Source organism: Mustela erminea, chromosome 12, assembly GCF_009829155.1.
Source record: "Mustela erminea isolate mMusErm1 chromosome 12, mMusErm1.Pri, whole genome shotgun sequence".
NCBI classification, from domain to species: Eukaryota; Metazoa; Chordata; class Mammalia; order Carnivora; family Mustelidae; genus Mustela; species Mustela erminea.
Window position 1 is genome coordinate 13,432,355 of NC_045625.1, and position 25,598 is coordinate 13,457,952.

At 37.5% G+C, this 25,598-nt stretch overlaps 1 protein-coding gene across 2 annotated transcripts in view; it reads left to right on the forward strand.

Moving 5' to 3' along the window:
- Nucleotides 1–25,598, forward strand: part of C5 (complement C5) — a 105,833-nt gene that overhangs the window by 35,221 nt on the left and 45,014 nt on the right. For both annotated transcript variants that reach the window (XM_032308555.1, XM_032308554.1), the window contains 14 exons: nucleotides 1,697–1,787; nucleotides 3,965–4,079; nucleotides 5,700–5,826; nucleotides 8,076–8,191; nucleotides 10,225–10,410; nucleotides 13,068–13,271; nucleotides 14,566–14,775; nucleotides 14,897–15,046; nucleotides 16,485–16,614; nucleotides 17,730–17,792; nucleotides 18,884–19,081; nucleotides 21,188–21,278; nucleotides 22,713–22,786; nucleotides 23,510–23,649. In XM_032308555.1, the coding sequence (XP_032164446.1) occupies nucleotides 1,697–1,787; nucleotides 3,965–4,079; nucleotides 5,700–5,826; nucleotides 8,076–8,191; nucleotides 10,225–10,410; nucleotides 13,068–13,271; nucleotides 14,566–14,775; nucleotides 14,897–15,046; nucleotides 16,485–16,614; nucleotides 17,730–17,792; nucleotides 18,884–19,081; nucleotides 21,188–21,278; nucleotides 22,713–22,786; nucleotides 23,510–23,649 (1,895 nt within the window). The remainder of the gene's footprint in view (nucleotides 1–1,696; nucleotides 1,788–3,964; nucleotides 4,080–5,699; nucleotides 5,827–8,075; nucleotides 8,192–10,224; nucleotides 10,411–13,067; nucleotides 13,272–14,565; nucleotides 14,776–14,896; nucleotides 15,047–16,484; nucleotides 16,615–17,729; nucleotides 17,793–18,883; nucleotides 19,082–21,187; nucleotides 21,279–22,712; nucleotides 22,787–23,509; nucleotides 23,650–25,598) is intronic.

Consider the following 25,598-nt stretch of genomic DNA (forward strand, 5'->3'; position numbering starts at 1 on the left):
TGAGCCTCATTTTATACTGTGCATCCCCTTACTTCCCTCCAGCAGTGGGGACTTTGGATATGATGTTCCATCTGCCTAAAATACTTCTCCCCTCCCTGATTACTTAGCCAACTCCTACTCATCTTTCAAGTCTCAGCCAAAAAACCGTTTATTCAGCAAATCTTTTCCTAACTTCTCTTTCTTAGGAAGAATGAATTCCCTATACTTATATATTCGTTTTCATAACTATGGTTATGTTTATCTGTGTATAAACTCTCTTCACTGCTTGACTGTGAGCTCAGTAAGGACAGGGTTTGTGTCTTTCTGTTCACTGTGATATAGCCATTAATAAGAGTGTGCCTGCTCTATAGTAAGTAGGTACTAGATGTAAGGATGAAGTGTTTTCCTCCACCTCATACATACACCTGTCTTCATCTTTGGTAACACAGGAATGCAGCCTAGAGCAACAAAGTGCATTCTTCTTTTAGACTTCTCTGTCTAGGAAATATGACCCATATCTGAAGCCAACTTTTGTTAAACTTATGTGTCGATCTTTGTCCACAATATCAGGGCCACTCAGTTACCCAATTTTCTATTAATGGTTGTGCTGGCTAATAGAATTAGAATCCATAAGCCCTGGTACATGGTCTTAGTTAGTCTAAAGAGAAGGCAGTGCCACTTTGACAGGTGAAATTGTTTTCTCTTGGGCAATCAATATGAGAGAGAGAGAGAGAAAGAGAGAAGGAGAGAAGGAGAGAGAGAACTCCTTCCTTTCTACCCTAATTTTAAATTTTGCATGGGTGTTCTTTCTTTGAGCTAATTGTAAGCTTTCTCTCTCTCTCTTTAAAAAGGTTTTACTTATTCACTTGAGAGAGAGCATGAGCAGGGGAGAGAGGCAGAGGCAGAGGGAGAAGCAGACTTCCTGCTGAGCTGAGAGCCCAACATGGGGCTCAATCCCAGGACCCTGGAATCACAACCTGAGCTGAAGGCAGATACTTAAGCATATGAACCTCCCAGGCTCCCCAAGCTTTCTCTTCTTGACTAAAGTCAGAGTTTTATGTTGGAATTTGGAAACCAGATCGGTTTCTGGTTGGGTAACCGGATGAGTTATGTCCATAAACCATAGGTTTATGGGTTATGACATAAAAGGGAACTGTTAAATAAGCAAGGGTTTTCATTTTCCATTTTCAATTTAATAAACCCTCATTGAGTGTATACTATATTTAAGACTCATGAAAAGGGTGGTGGGGAGAGACATTCAAAGATACATAGAGTACAGTCTTTTCTGTTTTCAAGGACCCCATACTCTAGTGAAGGAAATAATCAATTGACTATACTAAATGTTGTAATCAAAGTAGAAGCAAAATACTTCTGGTACATAAAGCTGGAGAGAACTCTCACTGGTAGAGTGAGAGGTCCCCCACGGATATTGTTGGCAATGATGATGATGGTCTTGATGATGACAAGGTCAACGGTGTGTTGATGTTACAGCTTGTCCAACTATACCAGAAAGAAGGCTACTCTCTCCCTGCTGAGCAGGGAGCCTCCTTCTCCCTCTCCCTCTGCTGCCCCCCCTGCCTGTGCTCTCTCTCCTTCTCTCACTCTCTGTCAAACAAATAAATTCTTTAAAAAAGAAAGAAAGAAAGAAGGAAAGAAATAAAGAAAGAAGACTACTCTAACTTAAATGCTAAAATTGCCTCTTTGTTTTTATTTTCAGTGATGCCACATTTTTCAGTCTCAATAGAACCAGAAAAGAATTTCATTAGCTATAAGGACTTTAATGATTTTGAAATTACAATAAAAGCGAGGTAAGAATTTTTTTTTCAGCTTATCTTGCTAAATTGAGTGCCAAGTCTGGTTGGTGATTGTTGATTAAGTGAGAAGTGTGATTCCTCCCCCCTCCCACACTTTACTGTGATATCATTGACATGTAACATTGTACACGTTTAAAGTGTACAATGTGTTGACTTAATACACACATATATTGCTGTGATCTGTGATTTACTATGACTTTGGGAATTGACTGATTGAGGAGCTATCAGGTCTATAGTTTATTTACTCATTTCAATTTTCTCTGATTCTGATTTTAACTTTTTTGGTTACTCAACAGCAAAAAACCAACCAACCAAACAAACAAACAAAACTTAAGGTTTTAAGTCCAATGTGAATGTTTAGGAATCAGCATGACTTAGGATACTGGGACTGAGATATGAAGCCTTATTTCTTGTCTTTTTTTTTTTAAAGAATTTATTTATTTATTTGACAGAGAGAGATCACAAGTAGGCAGAGAGGCAGGCAGAGAGAGAGAGGAGGAATCAGGCTCCCTGCTGAGCAGAGAGCCCGATACAAGACTCGATCCCAGGACCCTGGGATCATGACCTGAGCCAAAGGCAGTGGCTTAACCCACTGAGCCACCCAGGCGCCCCATTTCTTGTCATTTTTTAATGGCTTAAAAAAGCTACATGACTACTTCAAGACCCAACGCTTTAAAACAACAACCATTTACGAGGCAGCTGGGCAGTTCTACTGATCTGGGCCAGGCTGAATGTCAGCTGGGCTCACCTGTGTGCCTGCCATCAGTTGGCAGGTCACCTGGGATCTGGCTGGTCTAGGGAGGTCTTACTCACATGTCTGACAGTTGACTAAAGTGACAGAGACAGCTGAACTCTGTGTATCTCTCATCACCCAGGAGATTAGCCTGTAGTAGCAGCAATGCCCACAGAAAGAATATGAAGCATGAAAGTCCTCTTGAGGTCTAAGCTTAGGACTGGCTCACCATCACTTCTACCACATTCATTTGTCCAAATCAAGTTAGAAGACCAGCCCAAAGGAAATACCTTTCATTGGCAAGGAACTACAAAAGTGATAGATTTAAGGGGCAGTGGAGAACTGGAGTTAGTTTTGCAAGCAATCTTCTGCGAAAACACAGGTCATTTAAAAATGACAATATAGGGCACCTGGGTGGATCAGTCAGTTAAGCAACTGCTTAGGTCATGATCTTAGAGTCCCAGGATGGAGTCCTGCATTGAGCTCCCTGCTTCTCCCTCTGACCTTCCCGCCTCTCGTGCTCTCTCTCTCTCTCTCTCAAATAAATAAATAAGATCTTTTAAAAAATAAAAATAAAAATGACCATATAATGTAGTTATTAGTAACAATAACCAATTTATATAATAGAATGTGTTGGGCATTTTTCTAAGTACTCTGTATATATGAGCTCACTTAATCTTTATGAAATCTCTGTGAGTCAGATACTATTTCTGTCTCCATATGACAAATACAAAAACAGAGGTACATAAATACTAACTTATTTGCCCAAGATCACACAGCTAGTAAGTTATGTGGCCTGTATGGTTTCAGAATTCAAGCCCTCAGTACTACCCTATACTGCCTTTCTTACTAGCATTTATTCCTAAGATGGCGTGTTACTTAGTCTAAACCAACACAAAGGCTCATTTAACAGAGAATTCTAGAAACTGACTTCTTTTAAGGGAAACACTTACTTTATTTGTCCAGACTTCGGACAAGGAAGATTAGCTCTTGCTACAGTGTTTTTTGTTATGCAGGAAATTTCCTTTAGTCTCACTTTAATTCCAAACTAAAAAGGAAATATGCAGTTATAATGTTTAAAAAAGAACTTATATTACAATGAGATTGGGTATGCTGCTTTTAAAGATGTAAAAGAAAATAGAGAACTGAGCCCCACTGATACCAAATCATTAAGGAAGCAGTGTATCCTGATTCTGGACCTGAGAGGTCTTTTGATCTCCCCAAGATCTGTTTTTTTTTTTTTCATTTAGCAGAGAGTAATAAATATCTGCACTTTGGTTTTATTTTTATAGCTTTAAGAGGATGAAATGCAATAGTGGATGGAAGAAACTTGAAAGTGTATCAAATGCTTTATGTAATTTTAAATTGTTACATTAGATCTGAATTTTATTGTTTTAACCATGTTAACAAAATAATTTTATGTATTATTGTTTGGCAGATATTTTTATAATAAAGTTGTCACCGAAGCTGACGTTTTTATCACTTTTGGAATAAGAGACAACTTAATAGATGATCAAAAAGAAATGATGCAAAAAGCATTGCAAAACAAAATGGTAAGATGTTAAGATGGGTTCACTTGTACCTAAAGACACATCAGGAAGGCTGGAGAAAAGTCACTTCCAAATCATCTAGTCCAACCCCTTCATTTTACATAGGTGTGGAAATCAAAACTAAGATGCTCCCTTGGCTTCTTCTGGTCCTCAGGATAAAGTCCATTGTCCATGACATCAGCCTCCCTTGCCAGCCTATCTCATGCCCTGTTTCCTCTCCCTGGCGCTGGTCACTCCAGTTCCTGGAACTTACACTAGTCTCACTTGCCTCCAGGTGCTTGCAATGCCTCTGCTTCTACTTGGGAATGCTCTTTCCCTTGGTCCCTTCTGCCTCTTTGTTCCCTGGCTAATTCCTTCTCAAAGTCTCAGTGTTAGCTCCCTATCTCTGGGAAATCTCCCTGACTCCTGTAAACTAGGTTGGCTGCCCCTGCCAGGTACTCCCTTAGGCCTTGAGCCTCCCTTAGTGGAGTATGTTTCATGTTTTATTACAGTGGTTCCCAACCAGAGACATTGTTTACCCCCAAGGGGACATTTAGCAATGTTCAGGAACATTTGTGGTTGTTACAACAGGGAAGGGGGGTGCCACTAGCATTTAGTAAAAGAGGCCAGGATGCTGCCAAACTTCTGCAATGCACTGAGCAACTCCCAGCAGCAAACAATTCCCCTGTCCAAATGTCAATAGTGCTGACATTGAGAAACCCTTTTTTATTGCAATTATCATTCTCTACACCAACCTCTCTGTGGATCTTAATTTTTCCCATTATATGCCCAGAGCCAACCTGAGTCCAGGCAAAGAGTAGGCGCTCTATAAATATTTGTGAGTGAATGAATTCACTGGGAAGTTATTTGTCTAGTTAAGGGTTAGTGGTTGCCGGAGCTCATATTAGAGCCCTGATCCCCTTTTCCTTGTTCAGTGTTCTTGACGTTATGCCTCAGGTGATAAGGACTCCTGCCATTCTGCTCCCTCTTGCATATTTGTGTGGTTTGTATCATCAGTTATTCAGCCTAAGCTTTTCCAAAGAGTTTTATTTATCCAAGATATAAAGCAGACACCTCTTTTTACTGTAAGATTCTATGCTGGACACTGGGATATGAAGGTAAATAAGACAAAAATCCCTGGCCTTAAGCTACTCAATTTTAGAAGAAAAATAAGGCAAAATCTATTTTACTGTTTTGGTTAATAATTAAATGTTGTAATATGACTTAACTCCATCTCCCTCTCTCCATTGTGTGTTTTTAAATAAGTGGTTCAGTATGTAAGCAGTGAGGAACAAATTAAGTATCATAAAACCCAACAAACTCTCAGGAGCAAAAGTAAGCTGGAGAGCAGGCCCCGAAGTTGGAAGACGACTCAGAGATCGGGGAAAGGAACGTTTGTCAGCTAATGCAAAAAAGACCCGTTGAACCACATAATGTTTACAACTCTTCCTATACATCTAGACCCATAACTTAGAAAACAACATTTTGGACTTATTTGTAGACTTAATCATTCACTCTTCTGGTGACAATAGATCATTCCTCTCATAGTTGCTTTCTACTTAGAAAGCTAGTAAATCCATATTTTGTTAATTTTTCTCTGTTAACTTCCCTGAAATACCTCTTTCATTTTCCGTTTTTAAAAAGTTGATAAATGGAGTTGCTCAATTCACATTTAACTCTGAAACGGCAATCAAAGAACTGTCCTATGGCAGTCTGGAAGATTTAAACAACAAGTACCTTTACATTGGTGTAACAGTCATAGAGTCAGCAGGTAAGATTTTTTGTTGTTTAATTTCTCTTGAATACTATCTAGACAGCATACTAAAAGTGTAAATAATTTCTGTAATTCTTTTGTATTTTATTTTCTTTCTTACTTAAATTTTACTTTTCATACCATTAGAAGCTGAGGTTAGAGTAGAGCTCTCCCACACTCTAGTCACTGGGTCTCTATCACTCTTAGTGCAAAATGGGGTAGCATCTGCCCAATCGATATTGATATCCTGATATCTGGCTTCAACCACTAGAACCCCAGTGATCTTACCTGGTAAGAATAAAAATCTAAATGATATATATATGTAAAAATGTTTGATAAAGTACTATGCAAGTGAAAGATACGCATTATCATTTAGTCTCCTTATCTGTACAATGATAAAAGCCCCTTTTAGCTGTAATATTCAGGAATTCTATCTAAAATTGGAGGTAATGTTTCTAAAATGGGTGCAGTGATTACATATACCTCATAGGGCTGTGGTGAGGATTGGAGAGTCAATATATGCAAAATACTTAAAACTGTATACGTCACATAGTGAGAACTCTATAAGTGTTAGCCCCTCTCCTCCCCCTTCCCCTTACCTCCTTTTTTCTTTCTTCTTCTTCCTATCCACCTTCCTCTGCCTCTTCCTTCTTCCTCCTCTCCTTCTCCTCCTCCTTCTTTTCTTCTTCCTACCTACTACTTTCTTAGCATCCTTAAAATTTTATCTCATTCTCTCAACCCAACTCCAGTGGTTTTTAATAATTATTAATTATTACTCCAAATTAGGTCAATTTGTCTTACTTCTGGTGTCTTGATTAGTAATATTCTTTATATTTTCAGGTTTACAGTGAACCCTTAAACTAACTTGAACAATTTAACCACACTAGCCTTTTTTTTTTTTAATAAAATGAGAATTAGACAAGGTGATTCTTAATGTTCCTTCCTCTTCTTTAAATTTTTCTTCAAGGGTCATAGAATAAAGTATTGAGATAATTATTCAATTATTGAGTACTTTGTATATATAAGATGATCAATAGGTATTAGAGAATGATGCTTCTTGCCCAGAATATTATTTTTTACGTTATTTTAACATATCTTTTTTAAAAAAAGATTTCATTTATTTACTTGACAAACAGAGATCACAAGGAGGCAGAGAGGCAGGCAGAGACAGAGGGGAAAGCGGGCTCCCTGCTGAGCAGAGAGCCCGATGTGGGGCTCGATCCCAGGACCCTGAGATCATGACCCAAGCTGAAGGCAGAGGCCCTAACCCACTGAGCCACCCAGGCGCCCCCATATCTTTTTTACTTTCACTTTTTCTCAATTAATTTCAAATAAATTCCATTTAATCAATATTTGTGAGATATTCAAATAGTATTGCTAAACATATAGGCTTACAAATATGGATGACATATAATCCCAGCACTCAAGTGGCTTACAAACTAGCATCAGCTGTAAGACAGGTAAACAAAGGATTTTGTTATAAACAGGAATTCTCTTTGTGCTCTAATAAGCAAAGTACTTGATGCTACTGATCTCCAGAGGAAGGTGAGTTCCCAGGTGACTGTGTCCTGAAGACAGCCTTGGAGGATGAGTAGGGTTTTGAGGCAAGGATGGTAGATGGGAGAGAAATGGGACACCCTCCATAGAGGGCATGTACCAAAGGTAGAAGGCAAGACTTGATCTTTGAGATTATCCAGTTGATTATCCAGTTGGCTAAAGTATAGGATATATATAGAGAGAGAAGTGTTAGGGATGAATACTGGAAAGGAGTTTAGGGATACTGGAGCTTTGTGCGTTACTGGGCTCCTGCTAGTGAACTCTCAGGGCTCCCGTTACCTCAAGCACTCTTCTTCTGTCTTATCCAGTTCTGTCTGTATCATGTGCTCTATAGGTGAAACCCTGTAAAGCTTAGTTGTCTAGTCCTTTCCTTCTCTCCATAACCCCTTGTACATATTCAACTGAAACTCAGGTCACTAACAAAAAGTGGTGTCCCTTCCACACACTCCTCCTCAGTCCAATCCTGGAGTCTCCTTCCACAAGGGGTGACTCTACACACAAGCCTTGGATGTAAGGCTTTGGAAATTCCCGAGGTCTAAAATTTTCTCTGCACTGTTCCTTTGAACCAAGACCCAGGTCCTACTTACTCCTGATGAATGAATGCAGGAATGGGGCCCGTGAATGAATAAGTCTATGGAGACATGCACAGTTAAACTAGATCCCCATACCGAGTGGTATAATCCTCAATGTGATGCATGTCATTTCTTTAGGTGGATTTTCTGAAGAGGCTGAAATTCCTGGCATCAAATATGTCCTCTCTCCCTACAAACTGAATTTGGTTGCTACTCCTCTTTTCTTGAAGCCTGGGATTCCATATTCTATCAAGGTAAATGAAAGAATATTGCTAAATATAGTTATCTTTTTCTGTTTACAAAAACCCTGAGGGTGTCAAACAGGGAAGGGATGCTGGAAGAGGGAATCACAGAGAAAACTCACCTGTTGGTTTTTGGAGCGGGGATTGGTTGTGAATGTAGAGGGGAGGTAGGAAAATGCAGGCCAGCTTCAGCCTCAGGAGTGATTTCAATGCTTAGAGCAATCTTTAGGCATTCCCTTAGAAAGCATTGCATTAAATTATATGTAAATAAAACACCACAAGTCTGTAGTTTTAAAAAAACATTAACATTTAAAATTATTTGGTGACATATTCTTCAGAAGTCTTAAAACAGGAATATCATTCCTTGAAAATAAAACCCCTTTCTCTCACCATTTTTTTACTTCCGGTGTCATCTTTTTTTGCCTTCCTGTGCTTTTCAGTCTGCTCCTGTGGTCCTTGGCAGTAACTCTGTCTCATGTCCTCTATCCGTACCATTCTCCATTCTTTCCATTTTGGCTCCCTGGGTCCTTGCCTGTCTGTTCTCTCTGTTCTTTGTCTTTTTTTTTTTTTTTCTTCTTCATCCTCCTTCCCTTTTAATATTTTCTCACCTCCCTCCCCTTTTCCTTTTTTAAAATGCTCACAGTATAGTGTTAATACATTCATTTGACTTTCTAATTATATTTTATTTACTGCCATATATTTTGTTATATGTAATACATGTTATATTATATTTTTAAGATGGAAATTTTTGTTTCCTACTTTAACTTAGGAAGCTAGAACAGAGTGTTTTATTTTTTTATTCTTTAAAAATGTGTTGCTTTTAACAACTATTATATAGCTTTAGAGTAAAATGTGTTTTATTAACTTTAAATTGGTGTCTGCTTTTTTATGATGAATTTTAGGAGACTAATGAGTGGAGGTTAAAAGTACATTTTATGATAAGGGCATTCTCCACGTGATGTCTAATGATAAAGATGTAAATATTACTTTATTTGTACTTTTAGCCTCAGGCTCTCTCTTTATGATGGCAAATTATCTGATCTATTTAATAAGATAAATTAATTTTTAAAATGTTTTGCTTTTAAAAATCAACTTTGGTATAATTAAAATGTACTTAACACTTACTGTCTTAAGAGAGTGACTTAAATGGCCACTGGCTTTTTTTTTTTTTTAAGATTTTATTTATTTATTTATTTGACAGAGAGAGAGATCACAAGGCAGGCAGAGAGAGAGAGAGGGAAGCAGGCTCCCTGCTGAGCAGAGAGCCCGATGTGGCACTTGATCCCAGGACCCTGAGGTCATGACCTGAGCTGAAGGCAGCAGCTTAACCCACTGAGCCACCCAGGCACCCTGGCCACTAGCTTTTAAGAAGAAAAGATTTGCCAAGCTAAGGCAAGCTTTGGACATGCTTGTAGCTTCTTTCATTAGTATAAACATGTTACAGTATATGTTATTATAGGGTACATATGATAATACATAATAATATATAATAAAATGCCACAAATATAATAGTATTATATTGAATATATCTATATTATTTTAAAATATTTTCTATATTTTCTATCACATATAAAAAATAAAATAACATAAAGCATATCTTTGTTGAAATTATGTGTGGCCACATGGATGGCAATGAGAGGTAGAGAGAGGTTAGGAGGAAAAAAAAGATGAATTTATTGTTTGTCGTGTCTAAGAAAATGATTTCCAAATGTGATTGCCTTGTTTTTCTCCTTTATCCAGTTCTAAACACACTGAAGTGTCACAGAAGTTAGGTAGCGGAAGACCTTATCACATCTACTTAATAGACTTAGTAGAAAGATATTTATGTCCTGAGTCTGCTTGACATACAGGGAATCCATTAGAAAATGACATAACTAAATGGAACCAAACCTTCCTCCAAGCTAAGAATATGCTTCTCTTTACTAAAGTAAACATGAATGATTCATACTTTTGTGGGGAAGAATAAAAATTATTTCAGAATTGTTCTGCTTTTTAAAAAAGTAGTGATGAGCGCTGAAATGGATTTGGACTATTCTGACAAACAGGTGCAGGTTAAGGATTCGCTGGACCAGTTGGTAGGAGGGGTCCCGGTGACCCTGAGTGCACACACCTTTGATGTAAACCAAGAGATGTCTGACTTGGAGCCAAAGAAAGAAGTAACACGTTCCAGTAATGGAGTAGCATCATTTGTGCTTAATCTTCCATCTGGAGCAACGGTGCTCGAGTTTAACGTAAGCTGAATTCTCCTGTTGAATTTCTAGGACAGCGTGTGCTTTTGACTGTGTGTTTTGGCTAGAGTGCCCAACAGATGTGGCAGATTTTAAATGTGAGTCCAGAGTACAGATTCACAATTTTGCATCCAAAAACATAAGAACCAGAGACAATATGATAATCCGTTGAATGGTCCTTGAGGAAGATTGATCTATCATTTTTTAGTGGGGAATTATTTTCTCTTATGTTAGTAAGTCTTCATTAGAATCTAGAAGCTTCAGAATAGGTACATCAGTGGAAGCCAGTGGTAGAAATAGTCTCCCCTTCACCTGGACTTTTTATCTTTTTTCAGGGACACAAAAGGGTCAAACAGAGAAATCTCCTTTTTTTTTTCTTTTCAGCGTAACAGTATTCATTGTTTTTGCACCACACCCAGTGCTCCATGCAATCTGTGCCCTCTCTAATACCCACCACCTGGTACCCCCAATCTCCCACCCCTCTTCCCTTCAAAACCCTCAGATTGTTTTTCAGAGTCCATAGTCTCTCATGGTTCACCTTCCCTTCCAATTTCCCTCAACTCCCTTCTCCTCTCCATCTCCCCTTGTCCTCCATGCTATTTCTTATGCTCCACAAATAAGTGAAATCATATGATAATTGATTCTCTCTCTGCTGATTTATTTCACTCAGCATAATCTCTCCCAGTCCTGTCCATGTTGCTACAAAAGTTGGGTATTCGTCCTTTCTGATGGAGGCATAATACTCCATAGTGTATATGGACCACATCTTCCTTATCCATTTGTCCGTTGAAGGGCATCTTGGTTCTTTCCACAGTTTGGCAATCGTGGCCATTGCTGCTATAAACATTGGGGTACAGATGGCCCTTCTTTTCACTCCATCTGCATCTTTGGGGTAAATACCCAGTAGTGCAATTGCAGAGTCATAGGGAAGCTCTATTTTTAATTTCTTGAGGAATCTCCACACTGTTTTCCAAAGTGGCTGCACCAACTTGCATTCCCACCAACAGTGTAAGAGGGTTCCCCTTTCTCCACATCCTCTCCAACACATGTTGTTTCCTGTCTTGCTAATTTTGGCCATTCTAACTGGTATAAGGTGGTATCTCAATGTGATTTTAATTTGAATCTCCCTGATGGCTAGTGATGATGAACATTTTTTCATGTGTCTGATAGCCATTTGAATGTCTTCATTGGAGAAGTATCTGTTCATATCTTCTGCCCATTTTTTAATATGATTGTCTGTTTTGTGTGTGTTGAGTTTGAGGAGTTCTTTATAGATCCTGGATATCAACCTTTTGTCTGTACTGTCATTTGCAAATTTCTTCTCCCATTCAGTGGGTTGCCTCTTTGTTTTGTTGACTGTTTCCTTTGCTGTGCAGAAGCTTTTGATTTTGATGAAGTCCCAAAAGTTCATCTTCGCTTTTCTTTCCTTTGCCTTTGGAGACATATCTTGAAAGAAGTTGCTGTGGCTGATATCGAAGAGGTTACTGCCTATGTTCTCCTCTAGGTTTCTGATGGATTCCTGTCTCACGTTGAGGTCTTTTATCCATTTTGAGTTTATCTTTGTGTATGGTGTAAGAGAATGGTCAAGTTTCATTCTTCTACATATAGCTGTCCAGTTTTCCCAGCACCATTTATTGAAGAGACTGTCTTTTATCCACTGTATATTTTTTCCTGTTTTGTCGAAGATTATTTGACCATAGAGTTGAGGGTCCATATCTGGGTTCTCTACTCTGTTCCCCTGGTCTATGTGTCTGTTTTTATGCCCAGAAGCCTCCTTTTTTCCTAGCTGCATAAACCACTCTAACTTCGAGCTCAGTTAATAGGCTTCTCTCCCAGAAAATTCCCAGTTTAAGTTCCCAATCCCAAATAAAAAATGAGTAAGTTGATAATGCACATCAATGACTGCAGCACGCACGCATTCACTGTCATCTGCTGAGCACTTACGGAATATTGAGAGATTTGTGTAGAACACATTTACCACCCAGTTAGCTCCATAAGTTAGAGAACATACTCTGTTATTTTGCATCTGGGGAAAGAGAGGGGACTAGTAACCTCTCTTGTGATTAAATAACTTCTCCAGAGTTAACAAATGGAGGCCCTGGGAGGCAAACCAATGCCTATCTCACTCCAGAGCATGAGCTAGTACTCCTTTTGTTGTCAAAAGTAGACACTGCTGCCAAGATATCATTCCTGTCCTATTCCATATTTATAAATATACCTCTGTGCCACCACTTCACATTAAAACTGGACCAGAGAGTCTGTGTGATGTTCATTTACAACTCTTGTCCCCAGTCCTCAAGACCTTCCTACAACTACCCTTCTCTTACCCTGCCAACCCATAAGAAGAGGAGTCCCCAGATTGCCATGACGTTTCAGGAAGGGTGCTAATATTTTTTCTGGGAGCATCTCTCCCTCTTCCATTCACCAGACTTTCCTACTATAGCTCATAATCCCATATTATTCCAATTATTGTCCGGAGTCTGGTAAAGTTAGTTGATACCACAGCTGTACAAACAGTGAAGTAATGGAGTCTTTTTTTCCTTTAGTATTGGTGTTGTGAAATTTAGAAATTTATAAGGCAAAGAAAGAAATTTAAAAGGTATTTTTCATAGAAAATATTTCGTAACAGTCCACATATCTTCTTGAAATTTTCTTTTCAGGTCAGGACTGATGACCCAGACCTTCCAGAAGAAAATCAGGCCAGCAGAGATTACCAAGCAGTAACATATTCATCTCTTAGCCAAAGTTACCTTTATATTGACTGGATTGACAACTATAAAGCTTTGCAAGTGGGAGGATATCTGAATATTATTGTTACCCCCAGAAGTCCATACATTGACAAAATAACTCACTATAATTACTTGGTAAGTACAGTAATGATAGATTTACATCTGTCTATTCCCCTACCTGAATATCTCTCTTTGTTAACAGAGGAACATGAGAATGATCCCTCACATTTGTTTTTACAAAGCACTTCCAGGAACATAATCAAATTTGATAATCAGCTTTTCAAAAACCTCTGAGATGAGCCATGATTTCATGACCATTTCCTAGATGATGAAACTGAGGAACAGACAGGTTAAGAGGTTTACTGTGGTCACTCAGCTTGGAAAAGGAAGATTTCGATTTGAATTGGGAACCTCTGACTCCTTGTCTGATATGCCTTTCACTAAGGAGAGACTAATTACTCCGTAGAGAGAGCCTGGTTAAGTTCTCACGTTACTTCTGCCCTAGTTCATGGCCAAAGATACATGCCTAGACCTATTTCTAATATGTACTTTTCATTGGCATACAAGGGGGCCCCAAATCCTGCTCTTAAGAGTTGAGTCATATGATTCCTACTCCAATTCTATAGTTCAGCAGCATCCCAATTACTTTGCTTATATTAAACAACGGTAACAAATCAAGGCTGAAGGTAGGAAGGTAGGACAGAAGGTAAGAAAAAGGTTAAGGGCTTCCTAACAATTGTCAAAGAAATGGGATATGTTATTCTGATGGCCAGGTCAAACAGATGGTGAAGGCTTTTTCAACATTTTTGAGGAAGAAATTAAAAAATAAATGAGGAGCACAGATGTCATAGTGACTGATGAAGAGTTATGGGACCTGTATAGGGACTGTGTAACAAAACCATGTATGAAGTCCTGCTGTCCAAGGACAATTTAAGCGACCTTTGAGGACATTTTGGCTTCAATTGTAACCTTTTTTTTTTTTTTTTTAAACCATATGCCTCCAGTTTAGAACCTAATCTCTGGCTTTAAAACTTAATTCCTAAATAATATGTACTCCTCTTACTCATCAATTTTTTTTAATCAATAAAATGAAAAAGATTTTAGCAACAGTGTGCTGACTTTACATAGATTTGGGGTTAAATATTAGCTCTCTGATTTCCTAGTTATGTGATTTTGAGCAAAATCAGTATGACATTTAGTTAATTTCTGAGCTCCAGTCTCTTTATCTCTCTGCACAATTGGGGTAATATTCATGCCCTGGTTCTTATGAGAAAGAAAGGAATTAAGTAAACATAAAAGGTCCTGACACATAATGGGCTTATGCTTGTTAACTTTCTTTTTCTTTAATGTAATTTCTGCTCCAGTTCCAAGCTCCATCCTGAAGCAAATACTTTGTTTTTAATAGTTACTACTGCTGTTTTATTTTTAGATTTTATCCAGGGGCAAAATTGTTCACTTTGGCACAAGGGAGAAACTTCTAGATTCAACTTACCAAAACATAAACATTCCAGTGACACAAGACATGGTTCCTTCTGCCCGTCTCCTGGTCTATTACATTGTCACAGGAGAGCAGACAGCAGAGTTAGTGTCCGACTCCGTCTGGTTGAATATTGAAGAAAAGTGTGGCAACCAACTCCAGGTGAGTCACAAATTGTGAGTCACTATCAAATTTTCTTCTGTGTAAAGGAGACTGTAAATGTAACTACTTGTGAAGGTTTGTCTCACGCAAATGAACTTTTCTTTTTCAAATGATCTTTTAGGTTCATCTCTCTCCAAAAGCAGGTGCATATTCTCCAGGCCAACATGTATCTCTTGATATGGCAACAGAGTCAAATTCCTGGGTGGCTCTATCAGCAGTGGACTGTGCTATATATGGAGTCCAAAGGAGAGCCAAGAAGCCTCTGGAAAGAGTTAAGTAGTGCTTGGCCTTGGTTGCTGGTGCATGGGTGACTGTGCAATGCTTCACAAAGTATGGCCTAGGGTAGGTTGTGGGGAAAAATTACGGAAAGACCAGGCCTGCTTTTCTGTAATATATGCAAAACAGTGGTTCTTAGAAAGTTAAGCCATCTCCTTGTCAGTTCCTAAAGCATAGATTTATCCTTTTTTGTTTTTCCAAGTATAGAGTTAAGCACTTTAAAAACATATGACCATGATGGCAATTATATTCATGGGACAAAAGTGCCATCGATTGGGAGAGTTTTGATATAGAAGAGCTGGGGAGGGGTGCCTGGGTGGCTCAGTGGGTTAAGCCACTGCCTTCGGCTCAGGTCATGATCTCAGGGTCCTGGGATCGAGTCCCACATCGGGCTCTCTGCTCGGCAGGGAGTCTGCTTCCTCCTCTCTCTCTCTCTCTCTGCCTGCCTCTCTGCCTACTTGTGATCTCTCTCTGTCAAATAAATAAATAAAATCTTAAAAAAAAAAAAAAGAAGAGCTGGGGACTTTATAGTAGCAGTGCAAGAGAAGCCTGGATAGGCAGCCTACTTTTTTTTTTTCTAACATTTTATTTATTTATTTGACAGAGAGATAGAGAAAGAGCACAAGTAGGTAGAGCGGCAGGCAGAGGGAGAGGGAGAAGCAGGTTCCCCCACTGAGGAGGGAGCCCTATGCGGGCTTAATCCCAGGACCCTGAGATCATGACCTGAGCCTAAGGCAGACACTTAATGACTGAGGAACCCAGGCGCCCCTGGCAGCCTACTTGTTTTTTTTTTTACTCCCTTTAAAATCTGTGGCACAAAAGAATGTAAAAATTATTCAATTTCCTTAAATTCCCATATATCTCCCTTAGGCCCTGCTACTATTATCTAGGCTTGAATCTCTTTGAATAAGTAAGAAAAAACTGTACAGTTAAAAACAGTCAGAAAAGAAAAAAAATTGGGGATCAAAATTAAAACTGGAATAAGCTTCTCTGAACAAGTTGTCACCCATGTAGAACCCAGAGTTTCTCTCCCCAAAACATAAGAGGTCGTGCTCCTTTTTTTTCTTTAGCAACTTAAGAATTATTTTGTCTGGTAATTCACTAATCCATGTACTTATTTATTTACTTATTTATTTATGTCTTATTTATGTTATATTGAAACTCTGCATTCTGTGCACAAAATAACTCTCACCAAAACTTAGACCTTAGTTCTTGTTTTAATTTTCAGTAAGTATGTGTTGACAAATATGAAAGATCAAACTAAAGTAATGAAGTTGGAAATTTGGTCTTTGACCATTTGACAAATGAGTGATCTGATTTGTTATAACCATGTGACAACTTCAGAGGAATGATTTATACATCTAAATAGACTTAACATGTTGCCTTTAGTGAATTCCTAAGAATTATTAAATTAGCTCATAACCTTTGGACAGGTGTTTCAAACCTTAGAGGCAAGTGACCTGGGCTGTGGAGCAGGTGGTGGCCAGAACAATGCAGATGTTTTCCGTTTAGCTGGACTCACCTTCCTCACCAACGCAAATGCAGATGACACCCAAGAAAATGGTAAAATGTTTAGCATTTTTTGTTTGCTCTTCAAATTGATTACTGAAATTTACATTTTCCTCCTGGACATCGTTTATGTAATTCTCTTCCATAATATTCCCTACGAGGATCTTAGAGAGACATGACTACATAACTTCCCAGTACAAAATGTTTTACTGACCATTAAGATAAAGTACAGTTTCCAGTGTAGTTCTCAGAGTCTTCCATGATCTTCTCCCCAGCTCTCTCCAGCTATCTTTCATCTTGATCTACCCTACCTTGCATTTAAGCTGTCCAGAACCAAGTATGGTGGTACCATGCTTGGTGGCCTTTTGGGTGGCACTATACTTTTGTATATCTTTAGGCCTTTCCCCATCAGGAAATAGTGATATCCTATTGTGGAAATCCTTCCTGATGGGGAAAGGCCTAAAGGAGTACAATAGTATAGTGCCACTCACTTAATTACATATATCCTTAATTATATATAAGGAAATATAATTTCCCTTATATTGGTCTGAAGAAGCTGGTGAAAGAATCACCTCCTCTTATCAGGCCTCTTCCCCATGCAGAACTGATCATTCCCTCCTCCTTACACAGGAGAATACCGTAGGGACCAGCTCTGTTTACAAGCAGCACAGCAAGCAGTGTGTAACGCATCACGGCACATTCTTGCGTGCAGTTATGTATCTTGTCTCAGCCACTGCACTGTGAGCCCTTTAAGGACAAGGACTGCATCTTAATCATGATCTTTCTGTGGCTTTAGAATTGCTCATAATTATATTTGACCTATTACCCATAATATTATAGCACAAAGAACAAATAATAAAAATAGCGTACCCAACAAAAACTTTGCTTACTTTAAATGCTTGGATATTTCTCTATAATCAGTGGATCAAAAACATTGGAGGATTTAAAACCAAACTCAAATCAAACAAGTCAGACTCTATAGATGACCCTTGATTGTGAGCTCCTCCAAGATAAAACAATACATATTAAGATGTGTGGTACACCGTGCCTAGTTGAAAACAGGCTCTCATGAATAAAATGAATGACTTGTGAATGTTTTATGTACTTGAATAACTTCATGGAATTTTCTTGAGATTTTATCTCCTTCCCCCCCCCTTTTTTTTTAACAGATAAGCCTTGTGAAGATATTATCAGGCCAAAACGAATGCTGCAAAAGAAAATAGAAGAGGAAGGTACTCTAAAATTTCATGTGATTGTGAAAAGGTTATGATCCTATTATTCAAAAGCTATAAAGAACTAATTATTATGTAATTTTCCTTAATCTAAATAGAATAGATGAAAATAAAGTTATGTACAGATGTCTAGCTTACCTCTTCAGAAAGATTAATCCAAATAAATCTAATACTTCGTTTGCTATAATTTCAATCGGAAGAAAATAAGTATTATTTCTGTTTCTAAAATCTAAAAGATTAACTTTTATATGTTACAAACATTTCCTTTCTACAGACTTCATTCAACAACTAGAATTATATTCCTCCATTTTATTCTGACAAAATCCATGATTCGATTATCTTTGGAATGTACCTGGAAACCTATTTCTTATATTCTAGATTTAACAGCGAGTAGTATTTTGAATTGTTCTTTGGGAAATTAGTCTAATAGAAATTATTTGTAAACAAATATTTACGTAGAAATATGATCATTGGCAATGTTAAAATAGGAAGAACATTGAACTGGAAGTCAGTCACCTGAGTTCAACTAATAATCATGCTTCAAGTAATAATAATTTCTTCCCCCATTCATATGTGAGTTATTTTAATTTTAACCTTTGTTCTAAGTTCTAATGATATTAAAAGGAAGACACTGAGTAATTAGAGCACTTCTCATAAACGATGATGCCACTAGTGATGGTCTACAAATCACATCACATAAGAAAAAATATTTAAAATAGGATCTGTAACTTCAAGAAGGAAACACTTGTATAGCGCTGATAGCTATCTTGAAATATTTGAAGGCTTCTCAGTTAACTTATTTTGCTCAAAGTGTACTGAACCCAAGGTGCCCGTTTCAACAGTATTTAGCGTAGTCGCCAGAAGCTCTCTAACCATTTAGTGTGAATGAAAATGATCTACCTGCTGGGGCCACATTCTCCCCATTCCTAGAGCAGCCATCCCAGAACACCTGGTCATTCACCTAGCCATGGCTCTTGTGGGGCAGGGGGGTCGTGTGGCAGTAGAACCAAGTACCTCTCGAGGTCCCTCCTGAGCCAGAGGTGTTATGACTCCATGCATAATCAAGGACGTTTGCATCATTACCATTGCAGCTGCTAAACATAAACATGCCATATTAAGGAAATGTTGCTATGACGGAGCCCATCTTAACTATGATGAGACCTGTGAGCGGCGCGCTGCCCGGATTAAGATAGGCCCCAGATGCGTCAAGATTTTCAAGGATTGTTGTATCATCGCCAGTCAGATCCGTGACAAAGAGTCTCACAAAGACATCCAGTTGGGAAGACTGCGTAAGTTTGACATTTTTAAAATCAGAATTCAGCCCCAGTTGGGGCATCTTGTGTAATTTTGTGCTGATAAAAAAAAAAAAAGGGCAGTTTTTGCATAGTATTCCATTGTGTATACTATGCAGCCATCAAAAGAAATGAAATCTTGCCATTTGCGACAACATGGATGGAACTAGAGCGTATCATGCTTAGTGAAATAAGTCAAGCAGAGAAAGACAACTATCATATGATCTCCCTGATATGAGGAAGTGGTGATGCAACATGGGGGCTTAAGGGGGTAGGAGAAGAATAAATGAAACAGGATGGGATTGGGAGGGAGACAAACCATAGGTGACTCTTGATCTCACAAAACAAACTGAGGGTTGCTGGGGGGAGGGGGGTTGGGAGAAGGGGGGTGGGATTATGGACATTGGGGAGGGTATGTGCTTTGGTGAGTGCTGTGAAGTGTGTAAACCTGGCGATTCACAGACCTGTACCCCTGGGGATAAAAATATATGTTTATAAAAAATAAAAAAATTTTTTTAAAAAGGGCAGTTTTTAATGCTTTATTTACAGTGGAAATTAGAAAGGATGACTTGTAAATGCCCATCAGAAGGAAATCAGTTATTGTTTTTGGCTGTCGAAAGAGGTACATATAGTATAGAGCAGAGCTCACAAACCCATGTCAAGAGTCAAGATGAGTTTAAACCCAGCTCATTCTATAAACTTAAATGACTATATGTCCTCTCTGAGCCTCAATCTCCTCATTTTTCAAGAAAGAAACTTGAGCTACATGATCTCCAGTATGCCTTTGAGTTCTAGAATTGACGTTTCTGTGATAGTACAACCAATAAAAATGTTGTTCATGCCTATACTGGTCAAACCCAACCAAAGATTTCTAAACCTAGCACAAGGTTAGGTGTACTTATATAGAGGATGAAATCTTTTTCTGTTTCAACCATAAAATATGCCTTCAGAATTTATAGACCTCTCACTAATAGGTTTTCAGAACTTTCAGGACTTCCATTCATTTATGTATAGTCAAAACAAAATGAACAAAAGCAGACTGACATCTCCTGTTTCAGAATCTGATTGTCTCTCTTAACGGCATGTCTTAAATATCATCCATTCAAGTAGATATATTTCTGTAAACATAAATTCTTATGGCCATTTGTCAAAACTGTGTTATTAGATATATTTAAGTTGTTTTCAGCTTTTTGCTTATTACAACAAGCACTTTCACAAACACTCTAGTACATAGGATGTACTAGAATGTTACTCATTCTAGTACATAGGATGTACTAGAATGTTACTAAGAATGCTTTCCTTGTTCTATTTTTCATCTGGTTTGCTTCCACTGCACAGAACCAAATCTCTGCTACTCCCTTCCACCTCTGGTACTCTGCTCTGTCCCTTGTTCTAGATGATTTGACCTCCCAAAACTCCCACAGGTGTTGCAACTCTGCAAGGATCTGCATGAGTTTCTCTCCCTGCTCTGCAGCCTGCAAACTGCCTCCAGACAGTAAACCTGGACAATTCTAGGATTCACCTAGCCTGTCTCCATTCTCTCAGGAATCATAGCCCTGGGCCACTTATGCTGTAATGTCTGAAAACTATTGCCTTATATGGTGTGATTCGTTTTTAGGGATTTTTGGTTTGGTTTGGTTTTTGTTTGTTCGTTTGTTTGCTTTTAGTGTGTATGTGTGTTTTAAGGCAGAAGAGTAACTCCTATAAGTGATCTTGGACAGAAGCAGAAATTCTGTCTATTTTTATTAAGGGAAATATAAATAAATTTCCCTCAGGTAAAACTCCCTTATTTTATAATATAAATACAATTATTGTAATCATAAAAATGCAAATAGCTTTATGGATTGATCCGTGTATTTTATAATCTCAGGAACACTAAGCATTTAGCAATTTAAGAAACAAATCATTAAAGATATTTTTATGCTTTATTTGTTTTGTCAGTACCAAGGTCTTTAAAGTTCTATTTTGAAATCACTAAACAAAATATTTCATTGACCTTTCAGAAACTACTCAAGTTATAGTTTAATGTTCATGCTTTAAAATTTGGTCCTAAGTAAAATTCATGTTGTTTTTTCTATAATCACACATACTTTTCCCTCCCAGATATAAAGACCCTGTTACCAGTAACCAAGACAGAAATAAGGAGCTATTTTCCAGAAAGCTGGTTATGGGAAGTTCATCAAGTCTCCAAAAGGTATTATACTTTAACATTCCTCTGGAAAATGTGGGAAAATACAAATGTTATGGCCAAAAATCTGGAAGCTATCTATTTCCCAATGTTTAAGGATTAAGATGCTATTACCATTTGGTCAAATTTTGTTTTATTTGTTTCACTTTTTTTTTTCTTTTTTAAATGTGTGCTTGCTCTAGTAGCTAGCTCCAGCACAAGATTAATGAACTCTTGGTGAGGAAGGGTGCTATTCCATTTAATTTCTTTCTACTTCAGTAAGGCTTTACTGAGAACAATATACTTATACTGATCAAATATAGTAAGCAGCCATTTTTATCTTGAAATACCTATACTACGTAATAAATATTGATTAATAAGAAGAAAGGTTCTTTTCCTATTATTCAACACATTTTTATAGAATGCCTACTCTGTCCCAGGCACTGAAAACAGGGCTGAACAGTGCTGAGTCCCTGAGCATCACCCTTTCCTGGGGATTCAAAACATTGATTTCCAGGTGCAGCATAAGCCCGGAGGCCCAAGCCGGGCATCGGTCTTCAAATGGGTCTCCTCATCCCTACCCTTGTCCCCTCTAGTCCTTCCTCCATTTCAACTGGCATTGTCTTTTGGCTAGAACTTCCTCTGGTAAGCCTTCCCACCACTCTCCCAACCCTGCCAGTGACTGGATTAATTACCCCTCCCAATTAACCATGTTGCATGTAACATATGGTATTATAATGGCCTATTTACCTGCTTCTCTTCCATATTAAAATGATACTTCCAGGATGAAGACTAAATTCAGTTAAATTTTATATTCAGGACCTGGCATAATGTCCAGCTTGTAGAGGCACTCAAATAAATGTGTTGAATCAATGCACACTGCCTCTGAACTTTTTAAATGCTTCATTGGTACAACTATTACAGTGAATTGCAATTTATTTACTTAACTGCTTCTTCTACTAGACTATAAACTACTTGAGAACAGCATTTTATCTTGTAAGTGCTATATACTCAGTGTTGGTGCTATGCCTGACACAAAGCTGGTGGACAATAGCAGTTTGTTGAATGAAATAAATAAATATATTAGCTTAATCTTAATCAGAAATTTTTAGTTACATTGATTTTGTTAGGAGCAATGTTAAGATGCATGACTTTGCTTCCCTATTTTAGAACATACCACACAATAAATTTTTTTTTTATGTTTTGAATTTGTAGTGTTTCAAAGGTATCTTTCTGAATTTGAATTCTCATCATAAAAGTGAAATATTTAAAAACATTCAACACATAAGAGAGTTAATGAGTATATTTTTCTTGCTTGATTTTTCCTTAATTCCTGGTATATCTTTATTTTGTTCTGCTTTTTCTCTTTCTTCTAAAGTAGTGTGAAGCAAAAATTCTATTAGTGAATGGTAGTAAATTGGGCTAATCTCTATATTTGAATATTAACATTTTAACTTTCAGAAGCCAACTGCAATTGGTGTTACCTGATTCTCTAACTACCTGGGAAATTCAAGGTGTTGGCATTTCAGATAGTGGTAAGAAAGCTTAAGTTATATACTCATTTAAGGAATGATTTGATTAGCAAAATGTAGTTAGTTTTTTTTGTTGTTGTTATAATCTATATAGTTCACCCAGGACTTAAGTGGTGTCATTTGTTAAATATCCTTTTTAATGTATTACAAAAAGACTTGGATATGCACATATTTTTGACCATATTAATTTTTTCTCCTGTTCTTCTGTTAGCTATCATTTTTTTAATGCTGATGTCAAGTCCCATTATCCTTTATTTTTCTCCATGACTTGGAGTTTGAGTAGAGTTAGAAGCAAATGTATGACTTCTCTGCTGGGCGAATGCCCTTTTGTGGCAATTTAGTACAGATATTTTATTAATAACATTTGAGTTGGTTTTGTTTGTTTTTTACTTAAATTCTTTGTTCCCACAATCAAAATTTTATACCCATTAAATAGAGTCAATAATGAGTATCTAAAAAGAAATTTGGTACTTAAGGTAATAAACATTCTCATGCCTTAGGTAGAATTAAATCTTTGTTAGACAAATGAAGCTTTCTATTAATACCAATAATTACTGAAATAGACATCAATGAGTAGAAAATTTAAGGACATGACAGTACAGAGAAGAACATGATATAATATTCCTTCTTCCTTGAAGCAAAGCAAATGTGAGGTATAGTAGTACTAATTAAGGCATTGTAGAATTCCCTAATATGCCTCCATTTTGCTTTCACTTTGGACTAAAGGTATATGTGTTGCTGATACTCTCAAGGCACGGGTGTTCAAAGACGTCTTCCTGGAAATGAATATACCATATTCTGTTGTACGAGGGGAGCAGATCCAATTGAAAGGAACTGTTTACAACTATAGAATGTTTGATATACGGGTAAGTAGGTATTTCTTATAAGTTTGAATAAATGGGAAAAAAAGAATTCTCTGATTTTTTAAGAATTCTATTAATGGAATTATCACATACACAAAAAACAAAAATTTTACTCAATGAAGGGATAAAGAAAGGAGGAAGACTTAAGACAAATTTTCTTTCTTTTTTTTTTAAAAATATTTTATTTATTTATTTGACAGAGAGAGATCACAAGCAGGCAGAGAGGCAGGCAGAGAGAGAGGAGGAAGCAGGCTCCCCACTGAGCAGAGAGCCCGATGCAGGGCTCGATCCCAGGACTCTGAGATCATGACCTGAGCCGAAAGCAGAGGCTTAACCCACTGAGCCACCCAGGCGCCCCAAGACAAATTTTCTTATAACTCTAATTTAAAGAAGAATACAAGGGCCACCTGGGTGGCTCAGTCAGTTAAGCATCAAAATTCTAACCATGGTTGGACAACTTGTCTTCTTTTTGTTAGCACACAGCTAAAGGGTATTATACAATAGGGTGACTGATTTCCCTTGAAAACTTTATATGGGAGCTCACTAGAGTCTGAAAATCTAACTATATTTTTTAAAAAGCTCTAATTTCGTTCTTAAGAGATGAGTATTTTAGTGGTTTCCAAAAGTTTTGCTTACCTACGCTCTAAATATTGGGGGGTGAACTATGTACCCCATTGACACATTTTTAATTAGGATCTAAAGTTTTTCACCATAAAATGTTAATATTTAAATATTGGTTATAACAAACTTTAAATGTATACAGCAAAATCTAAATACCATAACATTCTATTTAAAAATGCCCAAATAAACTGTTATTAACAACAGATTAGATATCAATTCTTCTTCTCTGCGAACACATATTCCCATTTCTCTCTCTTAATGTTATGTATTTTATGCTTGAATATTTTCTATTGATCACCCTCATAATTCGATGCAACAAAAATATGTAGATATGTTGAAATTGAAATTTTTTGAATTCTTTTTTTTAATTTAATTTTAAAAATTTATTTATTTGACAGACAGAGATCACAAGTAGGCAGAGAGGCAGGCAGGGGTGGAGGGAGCAGGCTCCCTGCCTAGCAGAGAGCCTGATGTGGGCTCGATCCCAGGACCCTGAAATCATGACCTGAGCCGAAGGCAGAGGCTTTAACCCACAGAGCCTCCCAGGCGCCCCTGTTTTTGAATTCTCTAAGACTCTTAAGTGTCTAGTAATTGCTTGTGGATTTAGTTAAAATTATGAGAGGATTTTGATACATATTGTCCTCAAGTTATATATTAATGTAAGGGAAATCGACAATGCTGAATCTTTCACATCTCTTTGTCCTTTTGCTTTATTCATTAGATCAGTGGCCAGCTATTGGCCATGGACCCAAACTGACTTGCTGCCTCCTTATGGCCTTTAATCTAAGAATGGTTTTTACATTTTTTTTTTAAGGATTGAAAGAAAGAAATTTTCATGGCACATGAAAATTATATGAAATTCAAATTTCAGTGTCCATAAATAAAGTGTGCTGCCACACTTATCTGTATAGGTATCATCCGTGGCAAAGTTGAGTAGTTGTGACACAGACCACTAATGTGGTGCTTTCATTGCCTTGTGCTGCTGCTCAAGGCACTGCCAATTGCAAAGACACAATTGTAACTCAACAGGCTTTTAATGTCCATATGTCTCACTGCACTGCCATATTTTGTTTAATTTTTAAATTATCAATCATTTTATCTTATCAAAATAAACAAGAACATCTGTGATATCTCAGAATTAATCCCTCTTAATTAGCTTTCCTTGAGTATAGGTCACATTTTCCTATTTCTTTTTACCCAGTAATTTTGGATTAGACCATGAACCTTATTAGTGAAATGTTATAGTGACTCTGGAGTCAATCAAGTTCCTGTGGAGATCTTCTATTCTTCTTTTTTGTTTTTCAGCAGGCATTTGTCTGAGTTCAAGCCCA